The sequence below is a fragment of the Dasypus novemcinctus genome, chromosome 3 (genome assembly GCF_030445035.2).
Source record: "Dasypus novemcinctus isolate mDasNov1 chromosome 3, mDasNov1.1.hap2, whole genome shotgun sequence".
NCBI lineage: Eukaryota > Metazoa > Chordata > Mammalia > Cingulata > Dasypodidae > Dasypus > Dasypus novemcinctus.
Genome location: NC_080675.1, coordinates 35624200 through 35641244, shown reverse-complemented (window position 1 = coordinate 35641244; position 17045 = coordinate 35624200). Strand labels below are relative to the sequence as shown.

Here is a 17045-nt window from a genome sequence, read left to right as displayed (position 1 = left end):
AACAAAGGCAGGGTCCTTCGAACCCCCTTCCCTGTGCCTGTGAAAACACCCTGGGAGCCTGATATTTGGGCTGGCTCAGCTGAATCTCACCCCCCTTGGTTCTACGGTGGGATGTGCACCTGGAGGATCTGTCAGTTTTCGGGGTACAGCCTCTGCTCGTTGTGCGCCTGGTGGTTGTGGGTGGAGACTTAGGGGGTCCTAAATCGTAGGCACGGCCGGGCCAGGGCTCGCCCTCTCTGGCCCTTGCGCCCACCGGGTCCCTGGGAGCCTCTGAGCCTGGGTCCTGGGATGCCAGAGGCTGGACAGGGGAGGGCACTAGGCAGTGACGTCTGCCTAGGTACGGGTGCTGTGCTGACGGGGTGACCGCCGCCGAGGGGCCCCATCAGGCTGGCTGCGCAGAGGCTCGTGGCAGCGCCAACTCCGGGAGCAGGTCGGGGGCGAGAGCTGTGGCTTCCGCGGTAAGTGTCGGGTTCCCGTGCACAGGCAGGGGTCGGCCCCAGCCTGCTCCGTGCCGCCGTGACCCAGCAGCTTTGACCTTGGAGAGGGGAGGCCCTCTTGAGGGCACGGGGCTTCAGGGTGGGAAGCTTACCCACCCTTCTCCCGAGCTTGGGTCTGCACCGTGGGCTCCCAACTCCGTCCTCCTACCCCCTACCCCCCAACCAGCCCCGGGCCCCCGCCACAAGCCCAGACCCAGCTTCTCGGTCCCCGGCTTCCTCCCCAGGTCCCCAAGGCCCAGCAGCCCCAGGCCCAGCAGAACGTGCCCAGCGAGTGCCGGGGCTCCCAGTTCGGCTGTTGCTATGACAACGTGGCCTCTGCCGCCGGCCCGCTTGGGGAAGGCTGTGTGGGCCAGCCGAGCTATGGTGAGTGGACGCCCCGTCTCACCCTTCCTGGTGCCACTGGGTCCCCCAAACTCCTCCCTGAAAACCGAAGACCCCCTCCTGGCTCAGTTATGCCTTCACTTCCCCCCGCAAATGTTTATTGAGCACCTACTAGGAGCCAGGCCAGAGGACGGCGCCTGAGGGTCCTGCATCTGGCAGCTGGTCCTTGTCTTGCACCTGCCGTGGGAGTCGACTGGGGTTGCAGGTTGGGGCCCCAAGGAGAAGGAAGGCCTGTCCTGCCCCTGGAGCGCAGCCCCTCTGGAGACAGGGACAGGGCAGGGTGGTCGGGGCTGGGACCGGCGGGACGCCCGACTCTGCCCGGATGTTGGGTGGGCAATGGGCGCCGGGTCCTGGAGCGGGGAGCAGGGGCGATCGTGAGGCTGGAGCTCGATGCGTGGGTGCGGCCGCGGAGGCCCTGGGGGGCATGTCGGGGTCCGACTGGGGCTGCTGGTTGGCTCGGCAGGAGGTGGGTGCCCGGTGGGCTGTAAGGCCTGGCCACGTCCGCCCGTGGAGCCCCCAGGCTGCGGGTGGGGGGCTGGGGCATCTGGGAGGCGGCCCCGTGCTGGGCACCCGCAGGGATCCCGGAGCTCCGGGGCTGGGGTCTTACGGGAGCCGAGCCCATCTGGGTCAAGGCCCAGCCTGGCCTGGGTGTGCCCGCCAGCCCCAGGGTCCGTGGCAGGAGAAGGGAAAGGGCACGAGGGAGCACCCCAGGTTGCTCAGGGCCCCGACCGCCCGGAGAGCCGCAGCTCTGGGCGTGGAGGTGGCGGGGTGGCTTCTGGCACTGCCGTGGCCCCAGACCAGAGCCGGTGTGGGCAGTGGACAGATTCGGGTGGCCCGGGGCCAGGCCAGGGGCCCAGCAGTGGCACTGGGCCGCCCCCTCCCGTGTCTCTGAGGACTGGGGGGCTGGCTGGCAGGGCTCTGCCGGCAGCACGTCCGGCTTTCCTGCTGGCCCCTCGGTGACCTGCGTCCCACCCGCATCTGCAGCCTACCCCGTGCGGTGCCTGCTGCCCAGTGCCCACGGCTCCTGCGCAGACTGGGCGGCCCGCTGGTACTTCATCGCCTCTGTGGGCCGCTGTAACCGCTTCTGGTACGGCGGCTGCCACGGCAACGCCAATAACTTTGCCTCGGAGGAGGAGTGCATGAGCAGCTGCGGGCGGCCCCAGCCTGGCACCCGCCACCCCGAGCCTGGAGCCTCCGGCCAGAGCACCCGCGGAGAAGACAGCGGCCGTAGCAGTTCTGGGAGCCCGCAGGGGGCCAGCCAGCACCCGACGGGGACCGCCGGCCAGAGAAGCCCTTTGCCTTCTGGTGGCGTCTGGAGGGGAGACCCCGCGCCTGGGCTGAGAGAGGTCCCCCACCCCCAAGCTTCTGGAGAACGCCTCGGGCCCAGTGCCCCTGCGCTGGGCGGCGGTGCGGGGCAGCCAGCGCCCCCCTCCCGCGGCAACTACTACAGGTGAGGCCCACCTCCCCTGGCTGGTGGCTGGGGTGCCCAGGCCGGGCTGGACTTGCCCGATCGAACACCCTGGGGTCAGCAGCTCCTGCCTTCCCTCCTCTGGCCACTGTCACCGGCATCCTGCAGATGGGGAAACTGAGGCTTCAGAGTCAGGCTTGTCCGAGGCCAGGCAGCTCGTAGAAGGACACCCGGGGCCTCTAGCTGGGAGAGCTCGTAGGTTTCCTGACCGGGGACAGGTCACCCCACTTCTCCAAGCCTCTGGGCCTTCACCTGTGAAGTGGAGGTGTTATCTCCCAAAATGCCTATCTCACGGGTTTGGTGTGAGCCCCGTCAGTTGTTACTCTTGAGTCTGTGTCATACTAACGGGGATTTGGGGAGATTAAAAGCAAAATTAAAAGACAAACCTTGAAGGGGTCGAGCACGAGGTTTAGCCCCCGGCGGGGGTCTGCACTTCGCCTCTCTCCTGCTGCTCCTGCAAGAACAGGGCTCCCGGGCTGCGCTGAGGCTGCAGTGCCTGCGGGGGAGGGTGAGAATATGGGGGGCAGGCTCCTGGCTTCTGGAGCTTGGCCCCCGCGAGTGCCGTGACAGGATGGTCACGGGCCGGCTGTGGGGGGACACGCTGACGAAGGGCGGCCCTGGCCTGGGCGCTGGGCCAGCAGGCAGACCCTCACCGCCGCCCCCCAGGGTGAGCTTGGCAGGCGCGGGGCGTGCCCTGGTGCAGGCTGCCCCGGGGCAGACGGTGCAGCTCTTCTGCCCTGACGACACCTCTGCGGACGCCGGTGCTGGGTGGCAGAAGGACGGCCGGCCTCTCTCCTCGGACAGGTGCGCGGGACGGTGCTCCCTTGGGACGGGGAGGGGGGCTCAGGAGTGCTCGGTGGAGCTGCGGCTGCGCCCGAGGCCCAGGGCTCCTCGCCGCCCTCGGGGCCCAGAGCTCGCCTCCCACCCCGCTCAGGCACAGGCCGCAGCCCGACGGCTCCCTGGTCATCAGCCCCCTGTGGGCGGGGGACGCGGGCACCTACAGCTGCGGCAGCACCAGGCCAGGCCGAGACGCCCACACCATCCAGCTTCGCATCGCAGGTCTCCGCCCCCTCCCCGCCGGGTTCCGGGGGTGTGTGTGGGAGTACGTGGAGGGTGGGCCAGGGTGGACCCCCCCGAGGGGCCCAGGCCCCGCTTCTGGGTGGCAGGTGCTCCTTGCTTCATTCGGCTGGGGTGGATTCCTGCCCCTCCCCGTGGCCCTCTCCGTCCGATGTCCCGGCCACGCCTCCGCCCCTGCCCCCCGTGGCTCACCCTGGCTTCTCCCGGCATTGTGACAGGGGGTGACACGGCCGTGCTGTCTGAGGCTGAGCCGAGGCAGTTCCCTCCCGCCGGGGACCCAGCCGCCGGCCAGGGCGGGGATGCGGGGGGCCCTGGGGTGGTCTCCTCCGCACACTCCCAGCCCACCACCAGGTGAGGGCCCAGCGGCGCCGTCTTGCCCTCAGCCTCCCCCCCCCACAGAAGGCCAGGGGCAGTGGAGGGCTCGGTGGGTGGGAGGAGGGGGAGGTGAGTGGGCCGTAGGCCAGGGTGGGTGCTGCTGGCCCTGCCCAGCGCGCTGGGAGGGGAGGACGAGGGGGCGGGCAGGGCTCCCCTTGGGTGGCGGGGAGCTCAGGGCCTGCGGGGAGGCAGGGGCCCCCGACCTGGAGGCTGGCGCTGCTCTTGAAGGATGGCACCGTTTGCAGAGGGGGCGCAGCGGGCCGGGGAGGGTGCCTGGGACAAATGTGCAGGGCGGGGTGCGGGGGGCCGTGGAGGTGCCGGGTGCTGCGTGGGTCCAGCCTGGGGCAGCGGGGGGAGGTGGCAGAGCCGGGCGGGGGCTTTTAGACTCTGCCCCCGTAGTCTTCACCAGAACGCCCGTGTCTTCACCAGAACGAAGCGGGGCTTTCAGGAGGGGGATCTGCTGGAGAGGGAGGATCGTGCGGAGTTCCGACGCCAGGCGGGGTGGAGGCGGGGGCGGGGGCGCAGGGGCCCCTCACGGCTTGTCTGGCAGGCTGCGTCTGGACCGGAACCAGCCCGGGGTGGTGGATGCCAGTCCAGGCCAGTGGATCCGGCTGACCTGCCGTGCGGAAGGCTCCCCGCCCCCAGCCATCGAGTGGCAGAAAGACGGGCAGCCCCTCTCTTCTCCCAGGTTTGCTCCCTGCTCCCTGCCTCCAGCCCGGCAGAGGCTGCCCAGCTCCACCCGCTCCCGTGGAGGCCACCGGGGGGCAGGCAGGGGTGTCTGCCAGGCCGTCACCCCCGGACAGGACTCTGGGGGCGAGTGAGAAATGGAGCTGCTGGGAAAGGGCTCCTTGGGCAGACCAGCTTTGGGTCTTGGGTCTTCCCAGAGGGAGGCTAGAGGACAGCGGGGATGATGAAGAGGGAGGAACTGGAGTCAGCACATTCCTGGCTGCAGTCACAACAGCGAACATTTACTGAGCTGAGACCGAGTGTGAGGCACGTTCCCTAGCACATAAATGTGCAAAAACAGCCGCGGCGAGGCGGGTGCTTTTTTTACTCCACTTTACACGAGGACAGTAGGCTTAACGCCGCCCTGCCCATAATGACAGAACCGGGATCTGAGGCTACTAAATGAATACAGCAAAAACTAGAGGCCCCACTAGAATGACTTTGTGTCAGCGAATTAAGGTGCCTTTAGCTGGGGGAAGTCCTGGCCCTCGGTGGACAGGGTCCTCTGCCAGCGGCCCACGCAGCAGGGGCTGCTCAGCCCTACCAGGGCACCGTGCCCCGTGGGGCGGGAGCCAGCTCGCGGCGCTCGGTCCCCAGATACCAGCCGCAGCCCGACGGCGCTCTGGTCATCCCCCGCGTGGCCGTGGAAGATGGTGGCTTCTACGCCTGCGTCGCTTTCAACGGGCAGGACCGAGACCAGCGATGGGTCCAGCTCAGAGTCCTGGGTAAGGCGGCCGGCCCGCGCGGAGGAGGCCGACGGGGACCAGTCGGGGGCACGGGCTGGGGCAGGACAGGCGAGGTGGCGACTGTGCCTCTCCTTGTGCCCAGGGGAGTTGACCATCACAGGGCTGCCCCCTGCCGTGACAGTGCCCGAGGGTGACACGGCCCGGCTGCTGTGTGTGGTGGCAGGAGAAGGCGTGAACGTCCGATGGTCCAGGTGAGGCTCTGTTCCGGGCGGGGAGGTGGCTGTCCCTGCCGGCCTCCCTCCTTCCGCTCCTGCCTCCGGGGCGCGGCGCTTGGAGCAGCCCTGCCGGGGCTGGGCTATAGCAGGGGCTCTCAGTCTCCACACCACTGACCCGATCTTTTTTTTTTCTTTTTTGGTTCCTACCTGTCCAATTGTAAAAGTCTTAAATTGGATAAATTGAACAAGAAGCACCTGGTATCCAAATCGGAAAGGTCTTGTTATTACCCTTGTCTGGGAAAACTGCGTTCATTAAGTTCGGTGCGCTTGGCCGAGCCCTTGCGAGGTGGGCGCTATCCCCGTTGTACCGAGAAGGAAGCTGAGGCTCAGCGGTGAGGGAGTTTCACGCTCAGGATCGCACACACACACTTCTAAACATCTTAAGTGAATGCACTCGACTTCTCCAAGGAGCGAGCCGCGGCAAGGAGAGAACTGCTGGGCCTTTGTTGGTGGGCAGCCCATAAGGAGCAGATGGACTCTTCTGGGCCCCGCTGGCTGTCTGAGATGCATCCTGTCCTGCTGCTTATTCTCCAGGCTGCAGGCCCTGATTCTAAACTCGGGTCCACGAGCCCGTGCCAGGCTCTGCATCCCTGCAGGCAGAGGGCGGCTTTCTGCCGTCAGTCCCTGCGGAGGAGCAGGATAAGGAGGCAAAGCCAAACTTGATCGAAAGTAACTTTCCTCTGGGCTCTTTTCTGGCTCCGCGCCTCTTCCTTTCAGCTCTTGCTGAGTCTGGCCCCAAGACTGGTGGACTCAGGGTTGGACTGGATAATTTCCCCACCCCACCCCTACCCCCGGGATGGCTCCCTCGTCTGTTTGCTTGTTTTTGCTCATTGTCTGCTTGTTTTTTCTTTAGGAGGTACAGGGAACCAAACCCAGGACTTTCCTTGTGGGAGGTGGGCACTCAACTGCTTGAACCACATCTGCTCCCTGCTCGTTTGTTTTTGCTTGTTGTTTATCTTCTTTAGGAAGCACCAGGTCCTCCCATGTGGGAGGCAGGTGCTCAACTGCTCGAGCCACATCCTCTCCCCATGGACTGGATAATTTTCAATTGGGGGAGGCTGCCCAGCGCATTGTAGGGTGTTTAGCAGCATCCAGGGCCTCTACCCGCTAGATGCCAGCAGCTCTCACTGCCAAGTCGTGACAACCAAAATTGTCTCCGGACATCACCGTGGGTCTCCTGGGGGGCAAAAGGCTACACTCAGTTTGGGGGACTTCAGTGGTCTTTTCCCCCCAGATTAGTTGGCCTTTTATTCATTCGTTCATTCATTCATTCATTCAGGAAAGTTTCTGTGAGACTCTGAGGATCCTGGGGCTGCGCCCTGGAGCACCAGGCAGGAGAAGGCGGGGCGTCTCGGGCTGCCAGCCGAGGCCTGCCCCGAGTGCTCTCTAGGCGCAGAGCAGTGGTGAGGCCCCGCTGGTCTCGGGGGCTCGAGGAAGCGATGGTCGGGGAGGGGACGTGGGCTGCCTCCCTGCAGGCTGAGGACCAGGGGAAGGCTGCTCCGGTGCAGGGAGCGGCGGGCACCAGGTGTGGACGTTTGCGCGATCGTGTCGGGAGGGCAGGGGCCTGCCCGCTGCGGGGGGAGGTGATGGGGTTGTCCAGGTCCCCACCCCTGTGGGGCTCGGATGCCCGGGGAGGGCACGGGCCTTACCTGAAGGCAGCGGGAGTCCTGTCGGTTCTTCAGCCCCTGCTGAGCCCAGCCGTCCCCGGTCAGGACCAGCTGTGATGACCCTCCCTGGCCTGCACCTTCACCTTTGCCTCTCCCGGGTCTTCCCAGCAGCAGATATGCTCAGGACTCCCCGCTCTAAAACCAAACAAAAATAAGAATGCCCTCCTTGGGCCCTGGGTGCTCCTGCAGGCCCTGGCCCACCTCAGCCCTGACACGGCCCCTGGGTCAGCAGTGTGCTCCCACCGACCACTCGCTGTTCTTGAGATCCTGCTTTCGCTGGGCTCCCGGGATGCCGCCATCGCAGGGTGACCACCCTGCTTTTCCAGCTGCTGCTTCTCTGTCCCCTCGGCTGGCTCGTCTTCTCGTCCCTGTCCCTTAGGTGTGGTCTACCGCACCATTCCGTCCACGGCTCTCGGTTTGTCTCACGCTGTAACTCCACTTGCACCAACCTTGTCATCGTGCAGCTTCATCTGGGCTCCATCTGGGGGTCAGACTCTCCTGAGCTCCAGAAATCAAATCTGACACCTCATGGTGGACATCCCAAGTTCAAAGTGGTGGAAAATAATGTCACCGTCCATCCGTCGTACCTGCCCTGGAGTTCCCCATGTTGGAGGGGCACCGCCATTGCCCAGTAACCCAAGCTGCAGCCTCCCTGCCACCCTCGATTTCCTCCGCTCCCCTACCTCCTGCACCCCACCTTTATCTGAGTCCCCTTATTTTGCTGCCCGTGTCACCTACCCTGGTGCTGCACTGCAGCGGCCACCTCCCTGGCCTCTGCTGCCACGCTCCCCAGTCCACACTGCCGTTAGCGAACCTTTCTGATGGCCCATCTCATGGCAGTCTCTGCTGCTACCCTCACGACGCAGTCCAAGCCAGAGCCCAAGACCCGGCTGACGGTGGCGCTGCCTCTCTCCAACTCTGCCGCATTCCCCCCTTGCTCATGCTCTGCCCAGGCCCCATGTTCTCACTTCCCATCAGGCCCAGGCTTCCTCCGGGAAGGCTTCCTCTGAAGGCAGGAAGCGCTTATGTCTGTTCTTCCAGCACTGGGCCTGCTACCGAACAGCTGCTTAAGACTTTGTTAATGAAAAGCGGGAGTAAGATTCTTTCGTGGGTGAGAAGCAAATCTACTGTAATTTGCATCAGTGTGCATGAGTGCACCTCACTAGTGTGTGATTTCGCTTTGTTAATATTCCCGCCTCTTTTTGATGCGCCTCTCCCATCTCTTCCTTGAGGGTCATCTGCTGCTCATCTTCAAGGGGAGGTAGTTATCGGCTCTGGAATGGCCTTTGGTCACGCCCTCCCTCTGTCTCCTGTGGCCCGTGGCCCTGGACAACTCTTCCCGTGTCCCCTCCCCACAGGAATGGGCTGCCGGTGAGGGCCGACGGCCACCGCGTGCACCAGGCCCCAGACGGCATGCTGCTGATCCACAACTCGCGGGCCGGGGACGAGGGCTCCTACACGTGCAGCGCCTACCGCGGCAGCCAGGCCGTCAGCCGCAGCACCGAGGTGAAGGTGGTCCCACCGGGTAAGATGGGCCTACCCCCTGGGGTGCAGGTCCCCAGGGCATTTGCTTATCCTCCAGGATGGCTGTGTGTTGTGCAAGAGGGTAGGCGCTGCTGTCCCAGGGCCTCTAGCTCAAATCCCCGCTCCTTCTGCCAGTTACTAGCAGCCTGACTTGAGGCCAAAGGCAAAACTGTCCTGTGTCTCCCTCGGCTCATCTGTGCAGCCAGCCTACTCTTACCACCTTAGAGGGTTGTCATGAGGATGAAGGAAATAATGCTTGTGCCGGGCATCTGCTAAGTCCTTAGAAGAGTACCCATCGTTTGTACTTACTGATTTTATTTTGAGAAATATGATTGACTGGAATTTCATTTATTATAATACTTAAGGCAGACCATTAAAATCTGTCCTTTCTAATCAGGGTGGCAAAAAGTGGTCCTATGATTGAAAAGTACTTTCATGGCTATTTGACGGTGTAACCCAGAGAGGGAAAGGGCAGGGATTCTTATCACTATTTTGCAAATGAAAGATACCCAGAGTGCTTAAGTGATGTTTCTACAAGGCACACTGCAAATCAGTGGCCAAGTTGGAACTAGACCCCAGGTCCTTTGACTCCTGTATTAAATGTTCTTTCCACTAAACTGGAATTTTAGTGAAAAGAATAGAATTTTACCCGCATTATTCAGTTTGGAATTATAGCTTTCTGCTCTCTAGCTCCTGCTGTTTCTGAGACATTGTTATATCATATTTCAGTAAATCCATATGTAAGATGCATTATTTCTGTACCAAGAAAAAAAAATGCTGCTGATCAAATGACACAATGCTGACAATTATGATGCAGTCCAATAAGAGACGTTAAAATGTGAAAGTAACACCTCAGAAATTAATGAAATAGACTGTGATTTAATGTTCAAACTCCTAAGAGTTCTGTGTTCAAATAAGCCAGAGGGAAAGGGGGAGAGGGAGCTCTGCTTTCCCACACATCCTCAGCTCTAGTTTATTGGCAGTCTGAAGAGCAGAGTAGTGCCCAGCTTCTCATGGGTCCTGCTGCAGACCTCAGGGAGAGTGCGCCAGGCCGGGCGGTGACAGAAGCCTTTCTGGGCAGGTCTGCTTGGATGTCCACACCTGCCATGGCTGCAGCACTGCCCTGGGTGCTCTGTTAAACTGCCAGGCTGAGGACAGGAACTGCCAGCGCCTGAGGTGGTTGAACCGTTGTTCAGTGAGTGGTGCTGGCATGCAGGCTTTCAGTCTGTGAGCTGCTTTGGGCAGTGACTGGGACTCATCTCCATGGACCAGCCCAGTGGCTGGCACTCAGCAGGTGCTCAGAGACATGCGACTGAGTGAATGGATGAATGAATGAATGAATGATGTCATTACCTTGGCAAAAGCACCACATCGTGGGGCTCCATTTTATCTCTAAACATGCACAGAAATTTGATCTTGTCTCCATACGAACCAAACTCACAAGACTTGAGACTAAACCAGAGTGCACATTTACTGTACGAGGGCTTAAGAGGACTCAGTCATGTTTGTGATAAGCTATGTACACATCTACATGGGAATCTACAGTATAATCAGAAACTTGCTTAGTGATGGAATCCTGATAGTGTGTGGTGGCCAAGCTGAATTGGTCCGATGGGCACTTCGCCTGCTGCATGGACAGGACACTGGTGGCCTCAGTCTTGCCACCTTGCTGCCCTCTGCTGGATGAGCATTGCCAATTATGGAAATTTGAGAAACTTCCTGAGCTACGTGCAGTCGGTCTCTCTTTAACTATATTCATTGCATTGATTTGGCCACAGATATCTGCTTTTTCCCTTTATGCCCTTCTTATGCTTTTGTAGTTTGAGGTTGCCTCTCTTTGCCCTATTCATAGCTTGGTGGCATATTGGAATTACAGTGTGTCAGGATGGTGGCATTTGGCTAGTTACGCTGTGGTGTAAGGAATATAGTTCTACTGTGAGACCTACTTAACCTTTCTCCCTAAAAGATTGGGATGAGGCACAGAAAATATTACAGGGGTAAAACATAGAAAGTCACCTACTATAGGCCAGTCTTATGTTGGGGTCAAAAAAGTACATAGTTAAGCACTCGAATTTTAGCCATGGTTATGAAAAATAGCAGGGCCTATTTTAAGTGCCCGACAAATCTTAATTTGTATATTCCTGCAACATCTCTAGGAAGTAAGTGCTATTAATATCTCCCTTTTACAGATGAGGAAACACCGAGCGAGAGCTTAATTTGCCCTAAGTCACCCTGGAGGTTTGGGCTCCCGCAGCCTGCCTCCAGAGCTGGTAGGCTGAACGCTAGGAGCACCTGCCGGCCCCGGGCCCTAGGAAGGCCCAGGGCTGCAGCAGCTGAAGTCAAGTTGATAAAAAAAAGTTACCGATTTTAAAAAAAAACAATGCATACATGCCTTGGTATTTATGTAAATAGAATTAGTACCCTTTGTCCTCTTGTTATACTGAATATGACCCCTTTAGTCACTTACTGGTTGTCTTTTGGTTCTGTTTTGGGAGGGAGAATGGGAGAGATGTAGGTAAGCCTTCCCTAACCCAGTGAGGTTTGATTTTAGGGAAGGGGCTGCTCAGGCTTAAGCTAAGCCAAGGCATAAAAGTCCCTTCCGGAAAGAAAAGGGAAGTAACTACATAAAGCCCCTTCAGTCCTAAGATGAAGCAGTGGAAGGAAACTCTAATAGTGATTTATAAAATGCAGAACTCCCTCAGCTGGCAGGTAAATTCTGCGGGGAGGCTCAGGGTCAGTGTTTTCAGTGTTACAGCTATTTTCCTAACGGTCTTGCCAAATACACATTACTTTCTCTGGGAGAAGTGGACAAATTGGGGAACTAAGTGGTTAAGATAAAGCTGAGGATATTGAGAGCACAAAACTTTATGGTTGTGGGACACCAGCAGTGAAAGGGAAAACAAAGGCTAGTGCTTGCCAACTCAAAAGTTTACTTAGAGCTGGTCCTATTCTCTATTCCTTCCAGTCAGAGGCCTTAGTAGTTGTCATTCAACATTTCAGGCCACAAGAGTAAGGGTAAGGAGTTAACTTCAAGAGAAACCTGTTATTCCATCAGTAACTATTTAGGTGTCTGTTATGAACTGTGCATTGGGCTGAGGCTGCAAATAAAAACAATGGTGGGGGCAGAAGGAGGTGGACCACTGCCTGCTAAAGCGAGGCTGGCAAATGGGTGGAAACCTGTCATCTCTGATGTGGTTTCTTTAGACAGGTGTTAAAAGGTTACAGGCTACAACTGTAAGCAGAGGAATTGCATCCATCATTCATGTGGCATCTAAGCCCCCTCTTGATCTAGAGGTGGAGGGGATATCACCATCCCAGGGTCCACAGGATGGAGGAATAAAATATGGACTAGAGTGAACTTACTGATAATTCTACTATGAAACTATTGTGACGAGTAATAGAATAAATTTTAGCATCGAGGTGCAGAAAGTGGCCACCGTAGTTGCTAAGGGCAGGGAGAGAGTAGAAGAGATGTGATGTGGGGGAATTTTTGGAATTTTGAGTTGTCCTTAATGATATTGCAGGGTCAGATGCTGGACCTTATATATCCTGCCATAACCCTGAATGTACTGGGGGCAAGTGCAAACTACAGGGTAGACTATTGTCTGTGTGGTGCAGCAGTGTCCCAAAATGTGTTCACCGAGTGCAATGAGTGTGCCACAATGATGAGGGAGGTTGTTGGGGTGGGAGGAGTGGGGGGTATACAGGAACCTCTTACATTTTTTTAGTGTAACATTTTTCTTTTGTATATGTATGTCTTCAAAAAAACAATTTGCAAGAATGATCTGGTGGGGGTGGAAGTGGGTTGTGTGGGAATCTCTTATGTTTCTTGTTTTTTTTGTTTTTAATGTAATATCCCTTGTGATCTATTAACTTTAATAAGAAAAAATTAAAAAAAAGATTACAGGCTAACTGTGCCCTTTTTGAATCTGGCAGTCATAATGCTGCTTTCCTTTTAAGAAAATGAAGTGGCAGGTGAGAAAGTTCTTCCTGAGCTTCAGCAAACATAGAACTTCCCACCACTTTCTCTCTCTCCTTTGTTTTGCAGCACCAGCTGTCCAGCCAGGGGACCCCGGCAGAGAGTGTATCGACCAGCCTGAGCTGGCCAACTGTGATTTGATTCTGCAGGCCCAGCTTTGTGGCAATGAATATTACTCCAGCTTCTGCTGTGCCAGCTGTTCTCGTTTCCAGCCTCATGCTCGTCCCATCTGGAAGTAGGGATGGAGGCTAGCTCCAACTCCAGCTCTGAAACAATTTGTCAGGCTGGGGAAAAGGGAAAACAGACTCTGGCCTCTTCTCTGACTGGCAAATAGAGTTTTTAGGGGAGACTTTCAAAACCCACCAAGTGGCTTGGCTCAGCAGCAGCCCGAGTTGCCTCCCCCTGTAGTCCTTAGCAGTATTTGCATCTCTGATGTGACCACGTGCTGCTGCTGAATTGTCAAGAATCTGGTTGGATAAGGACAATCTTTACAATTTGTTACACAGGACCGTTTGCTGCATTATGAAGCAAGCTGTCAGGGCTCTCCCTGGACTTAAGGCTGGGGGTGCGGTATGTATTGTTTCAAAGTTAACCCTTCTTAAAAGGGGAACACCAACACCTATTGTATCAGGGCAGTATTCTTGGAGAGAACTAAATCTTTTGAGGTCAAACAGTGGTCCATTGCTCTGGTCTCTCTCACCCTGCAGTGCAGCAACTAGCTTCAAATCCTATCTGTATATAGGGCCAACAGTAGAATGATTGTGAAAGCTCTCAGCCAAGGGGTGTATAAGGTCCTAGTATAGGGATCTGGGATACAAGAACAGTTGTCACTCTGATCTGAGCATGAAGTACCTGGAGAAGCTCCTTACTCTCACGGGGAAGCTGGGCCCTGAAGCCTTCCTGCAAAATCTGGCTGTGGAAGATGGTCTCAAACACACACAGAACTGACCGGCCTGCTCTGTGTAGCGACCAGCAAGGAAGCTCTCCTCTAAGCAGGAATCAGTGAAACAAAAAGCTGCCCCCCCCCCCAAGACTGGACTACTAATAAAAATAGCAGGAGAGCAATGTGATAACAGGGAAGTAGTTTCAGAAATGACTTGGGTTGGGCAAGTCATTTATTTCTCCAACCCTCCAATTCTTCACTACTAACAAAAGAGGCCTGGATTCAACAAGCTTCCAAGTCCCTTTCCATTTCAACCTCCTACAAGTCCTCCAGGGACTGGCAGGGCCTAGTAACAAAAGTTAATTCTTGGACACAGGAAAGACAGGCATGACAAGAACTAAAGCTCTGACAGGTGATTTTTATTACCAACACACTGCCTGGAAAAGAGACAGACGGCATCATGGGTGAGTGATACTTCTCAGTCTACCTCATTTAACAAAGGAAACATGGGTCAGGGGCAGAGGTGTGTTTTGCTTTCTTTCTGTTTCAAAGAATATTGAGGATCATTCATCCCCTTACATTACCCATGGCTGGTTCTGCTGTAGAAACTGGAAAACAAGGGCCACTTTTTGGACTCCCCAACTCTTTAACTGAACCAGAATTTGGCCAAAGAGAAGTCTAAAGTTAGCTTGCTATTTGCAGCTAGTTCTAAGAACTAGTCACAGAATAGTGGTCTAAGGTTAGAGTAAGACACTCTGGACCAGTGGTGTTCAACTTTCTTACCTATTGAAAGTTTTAAAAAACAGCCTGGGGTGTCCCTCCTCTGCCCCCAAGATTTTGAATGAATTGGTGTGGGGAGTGGAGTGGGCAAGAAGATTGTAAAAGCTCTCCAGATGGATTCCAGAGTGTAGCCAAAATTAAGAATTACTGCTGAGTCCTGGGCTTCTCAGACTTGAATGCTCAGGTGAGTCACCGGGGACCTGTTCAAACGCAGGTTCTGATTCAGGAGGTCTGGGAGTTGAGATTCTGCATTTCAAGATGGTGGTCCAAACCACACTTTGAGCAGCAAGAATCTGATTTTTGAGATGTGCTCAGGATCACCCAAAGCCCATCGGAGGAATGAAAGTATGAATTTGAAGGTTACAGCAGTCCAAGTAAAGATTTTCTAGCCAGTAAACTAGAGATCTGTAGCAGCAGCAGAATGGAGGGAGCCAAGACCAAAAATAACACATTTGCTAAGAAACAAAAGGGGAAGAACAGCCCTTCATGGGCAAAAGATTCTACCATGAACATTTATTTTTGTTAAAGCAGATTATAAATTCTCATCAGTACAAATATATGTAACTTACATTTGATTGTAAGGCCAACGTTTAAAAGAAAGAATGAGATGGGATTTCATGTTGCTACCAGAGATCAAGTGGCTGCAAACAACAATAGGATTTCTTGCTAACCCAAATGGGGAGAAATACACACACACACACACACACACAGCTAATAAAACCAGAATCCCCACTCCCACAGAATTCAGGAGGACAAAACAAAACCCACCAAGCTAAGACCCACATTACAAACCAACACAGTAGCCTGTGTTCCCTTCTCAGGATATGATTATGTAATTGTCACCTTAGTGTTAAAACACAAAAAGATTAACATAAGGAAATTGCAGCAATATATAAAAGAAAATACATATTCTCTACACATATTTAGATGATTCCATTAAAATAATGACATTAGAATTTCATCATAGGTTTAAAACCAAGACAATACTGCTCTTTCATTTTCTTTATTTAAAACTACATCCTGATGACGAGGTTGGTCGTAAGCATGATTGTTGTTGCAATGTGCTACTTACAATGAATGATCTGAGCAACTAGGGATCCTGTCAACATCTCCAACCTTTCCTCTTTTTACTTCAATAGGCATCAATGATAAATCAATCTTATGTACAGTTTCTTATAGCTAACCCTTTTACCTTTGGCAAAATTACTTACAACTCATACAACTTTTTAATATTGAGAACTATTTAAAATATTCTAAATGCATAAAAATAAAGATTTTGGCTTTTTTGATATATATATTTATAATATTTATTCTGTTACTCAAAATGGAAGCTCAATTATACTCCCAAAATATAGCTCTGCTGGGCAGCTGATGATGTGCTTTCCCTGGAATTCTGGCAGCACAGCCTGTCTCTTCCCCAGCCCAAACCTAAGCCACCCTGTCCTTGATCTCTGAGAGAGGCCAGTACTATGAGGTGGTAGGTGAATGGCCTGAAAAACAAAAGGAGATTGTTTTGCTTCCCGTTGTGTTTTATATTCCAGTAAATGTGCTTTGAATACAGATTCCTGTTCAGATACTTTGCCTCTCTGTTTCCAGAGATTTGTAAGGGGGTGGAAAAAAGAGTGAGAGGTACAGAGGGCAACACTTCCTTGATTTCTTTAACCTAACTGCAAGTTAGCTCTTCTCTGATTTTCCCTTACTTCTTCCAAAATCACCCCTCACGGCACTCTGTGTCTGGACTTGTTCTTTGGGACCTTCGACATTGTAAAGGGTACAGATAGGGAAGACAAAGTCTCCTTTGCTCCTGTTGCCTCCACCCCCCACCCTTACCTAAGTATGGACAAGATACATAAGCCATAGGGACTGCCTAAAGTTCAATTTCAAATGTCTTCTGTAAGTCACTGGAGAAAGGGTTGGTAGGGGAGGGATTAGTACGCTGCTTGGACTTGCTTTCTAGTGCAGCCCACTGTGCTTCAAAAGGATCCACTGGGCAGGCGCCTGCAGGAACCTCTGTGTGTTTGTCCCCTGAAGCCAACCTGCCATCGTCTACACCATTGAAAGCTGCAGAACCGTTGAGGTGCTGAGCAGGAGGCTTAAAGAAGGGACTGGCAGTAGCATTGCTTGTCTCATACTGAGGGAATGTCTGCTGCTTGACCAGGCTGGGTGACTGATGGGGATGAGGAGCCTGAGGATGGCCTGCAGTGCCAAACACATTCACTACCATCTGGGAGGGAGTGATGCCCACCACAGGCACGTTAGGGGCTGGATACGTCATCCCATTGGACATGGGATAGGACTGAGGAGGCATAAAGGCTGGCTGCAGGGGTGGGACCACACCCACTGGCACAGGCTGTGAGGTGAGGAATGCATTCCCTTGGAAAGGCGGTGTTGGCTGGGAGATGGCAGTGGATGCAGGAGGCTGGAGAACTGGCTGCAGAGGGGTAGGTGAGATCTGGGACTGCTGAGCCCGGATGTTCTTGGACACCTCTTCTAACCAGCGGTCTGCCTCAGAAGGAGTGCGTCTGTGACCAGCCTGGAAGAGACCTGGAGAGGCAGCACCAGAAGATTGACCCCACTCGGTCCCTGGAACCAACGAGATGAAAAATGACAAAAGAACCAGTCATTAGGGGCTTCTTTCCTTGCCGTATAATATTGCTTATTTGAAAGATCCTAACGGGACAGTGTGTGGTTTTGGTACATGGGAGGAGAGTCTGTATGTAGGTCAAA

At 55.2% G+C, this 17045-nt stretch overlaps 2 protein-coding genes across 13 annotated transcripts in view; one reads left to right on the top strand and one right to left on the bottom strand.

Moving 5' to 3' along the window:
• PAPLN (papilin, proteoglycan like sulfated glycoprotein) overlaps positions 1-15611 on the top strand; it is a 35780-nt gene extending 20169 nt beyond the window's left edge. For 3 of the 6 annotated variants that reach the window (XM_012523936.4, XM_023587845.3, XM_071213802.1), the window contains 11 exons: positions 338-458; positions 722-860; positions 1863-2328; positions 3013-3150; positions 3281-3405; positions 3642-3774; positions 4349-4486; positions 5122-5249; positions 5353-5461; positions 8511-8677; positions 12725-15611. In XM_012523936.4, the coding sequence (XP_012379390.2) occupies positions 338-458; positions 722-860; positions 1863-2328; positions 3013-3150; positions 3281-3405; positions 3642-3774; positions 4349-4486; positions 5122-5249; positions 5353-5461; positions 8511-8677; positions 12725-12894 (1834 nt within the window). In that variant the 3' untranslated portion in view covers positions 12895-15611. Of the gene's footprint in view, positions 1-337; positions 459-721; positions 861-1862; positions 2329-3012; positions 3151-3280; positions 3406-3641; positions 3775-4348; positions 4487-5121; positions 5250-5352; positions 5462-5649; positions 6422-6764; positions 6889-8510; positions 8678-12724 lie in introns of those variants that run through there. The other 3 variants (XR_009184941.2, XM_023587846.3, XM_023587844.3) reach the window with 3 other exon arrangements.
• Positions 13937-17045, bottom strand: part of NUMB (NUMB endocytic adaptor protein) — a 231673-nt gene continuing 228564 nt past the window's right edge. For 4 of the 7 annotated variants that reach the window (XM_058293103.2, XM_058293105.2, XM_058293102.2 and 1 more), the window contains one exon: positions 13937-16901. In XM_058293103.2, the coding sequence (XP_058149086.1) occupies positions 16186-16901 (716 nt within the window). In that variant the 3' untranslated portion in view covers positions 13937-16185. The remainder of the gene's footprint in view (positions 16902-17045) is intronic. The other 3 variants (XM_058293099.1, XM_058293101.1, XM_012523939.3) reach the window with 1 other exon arrangement.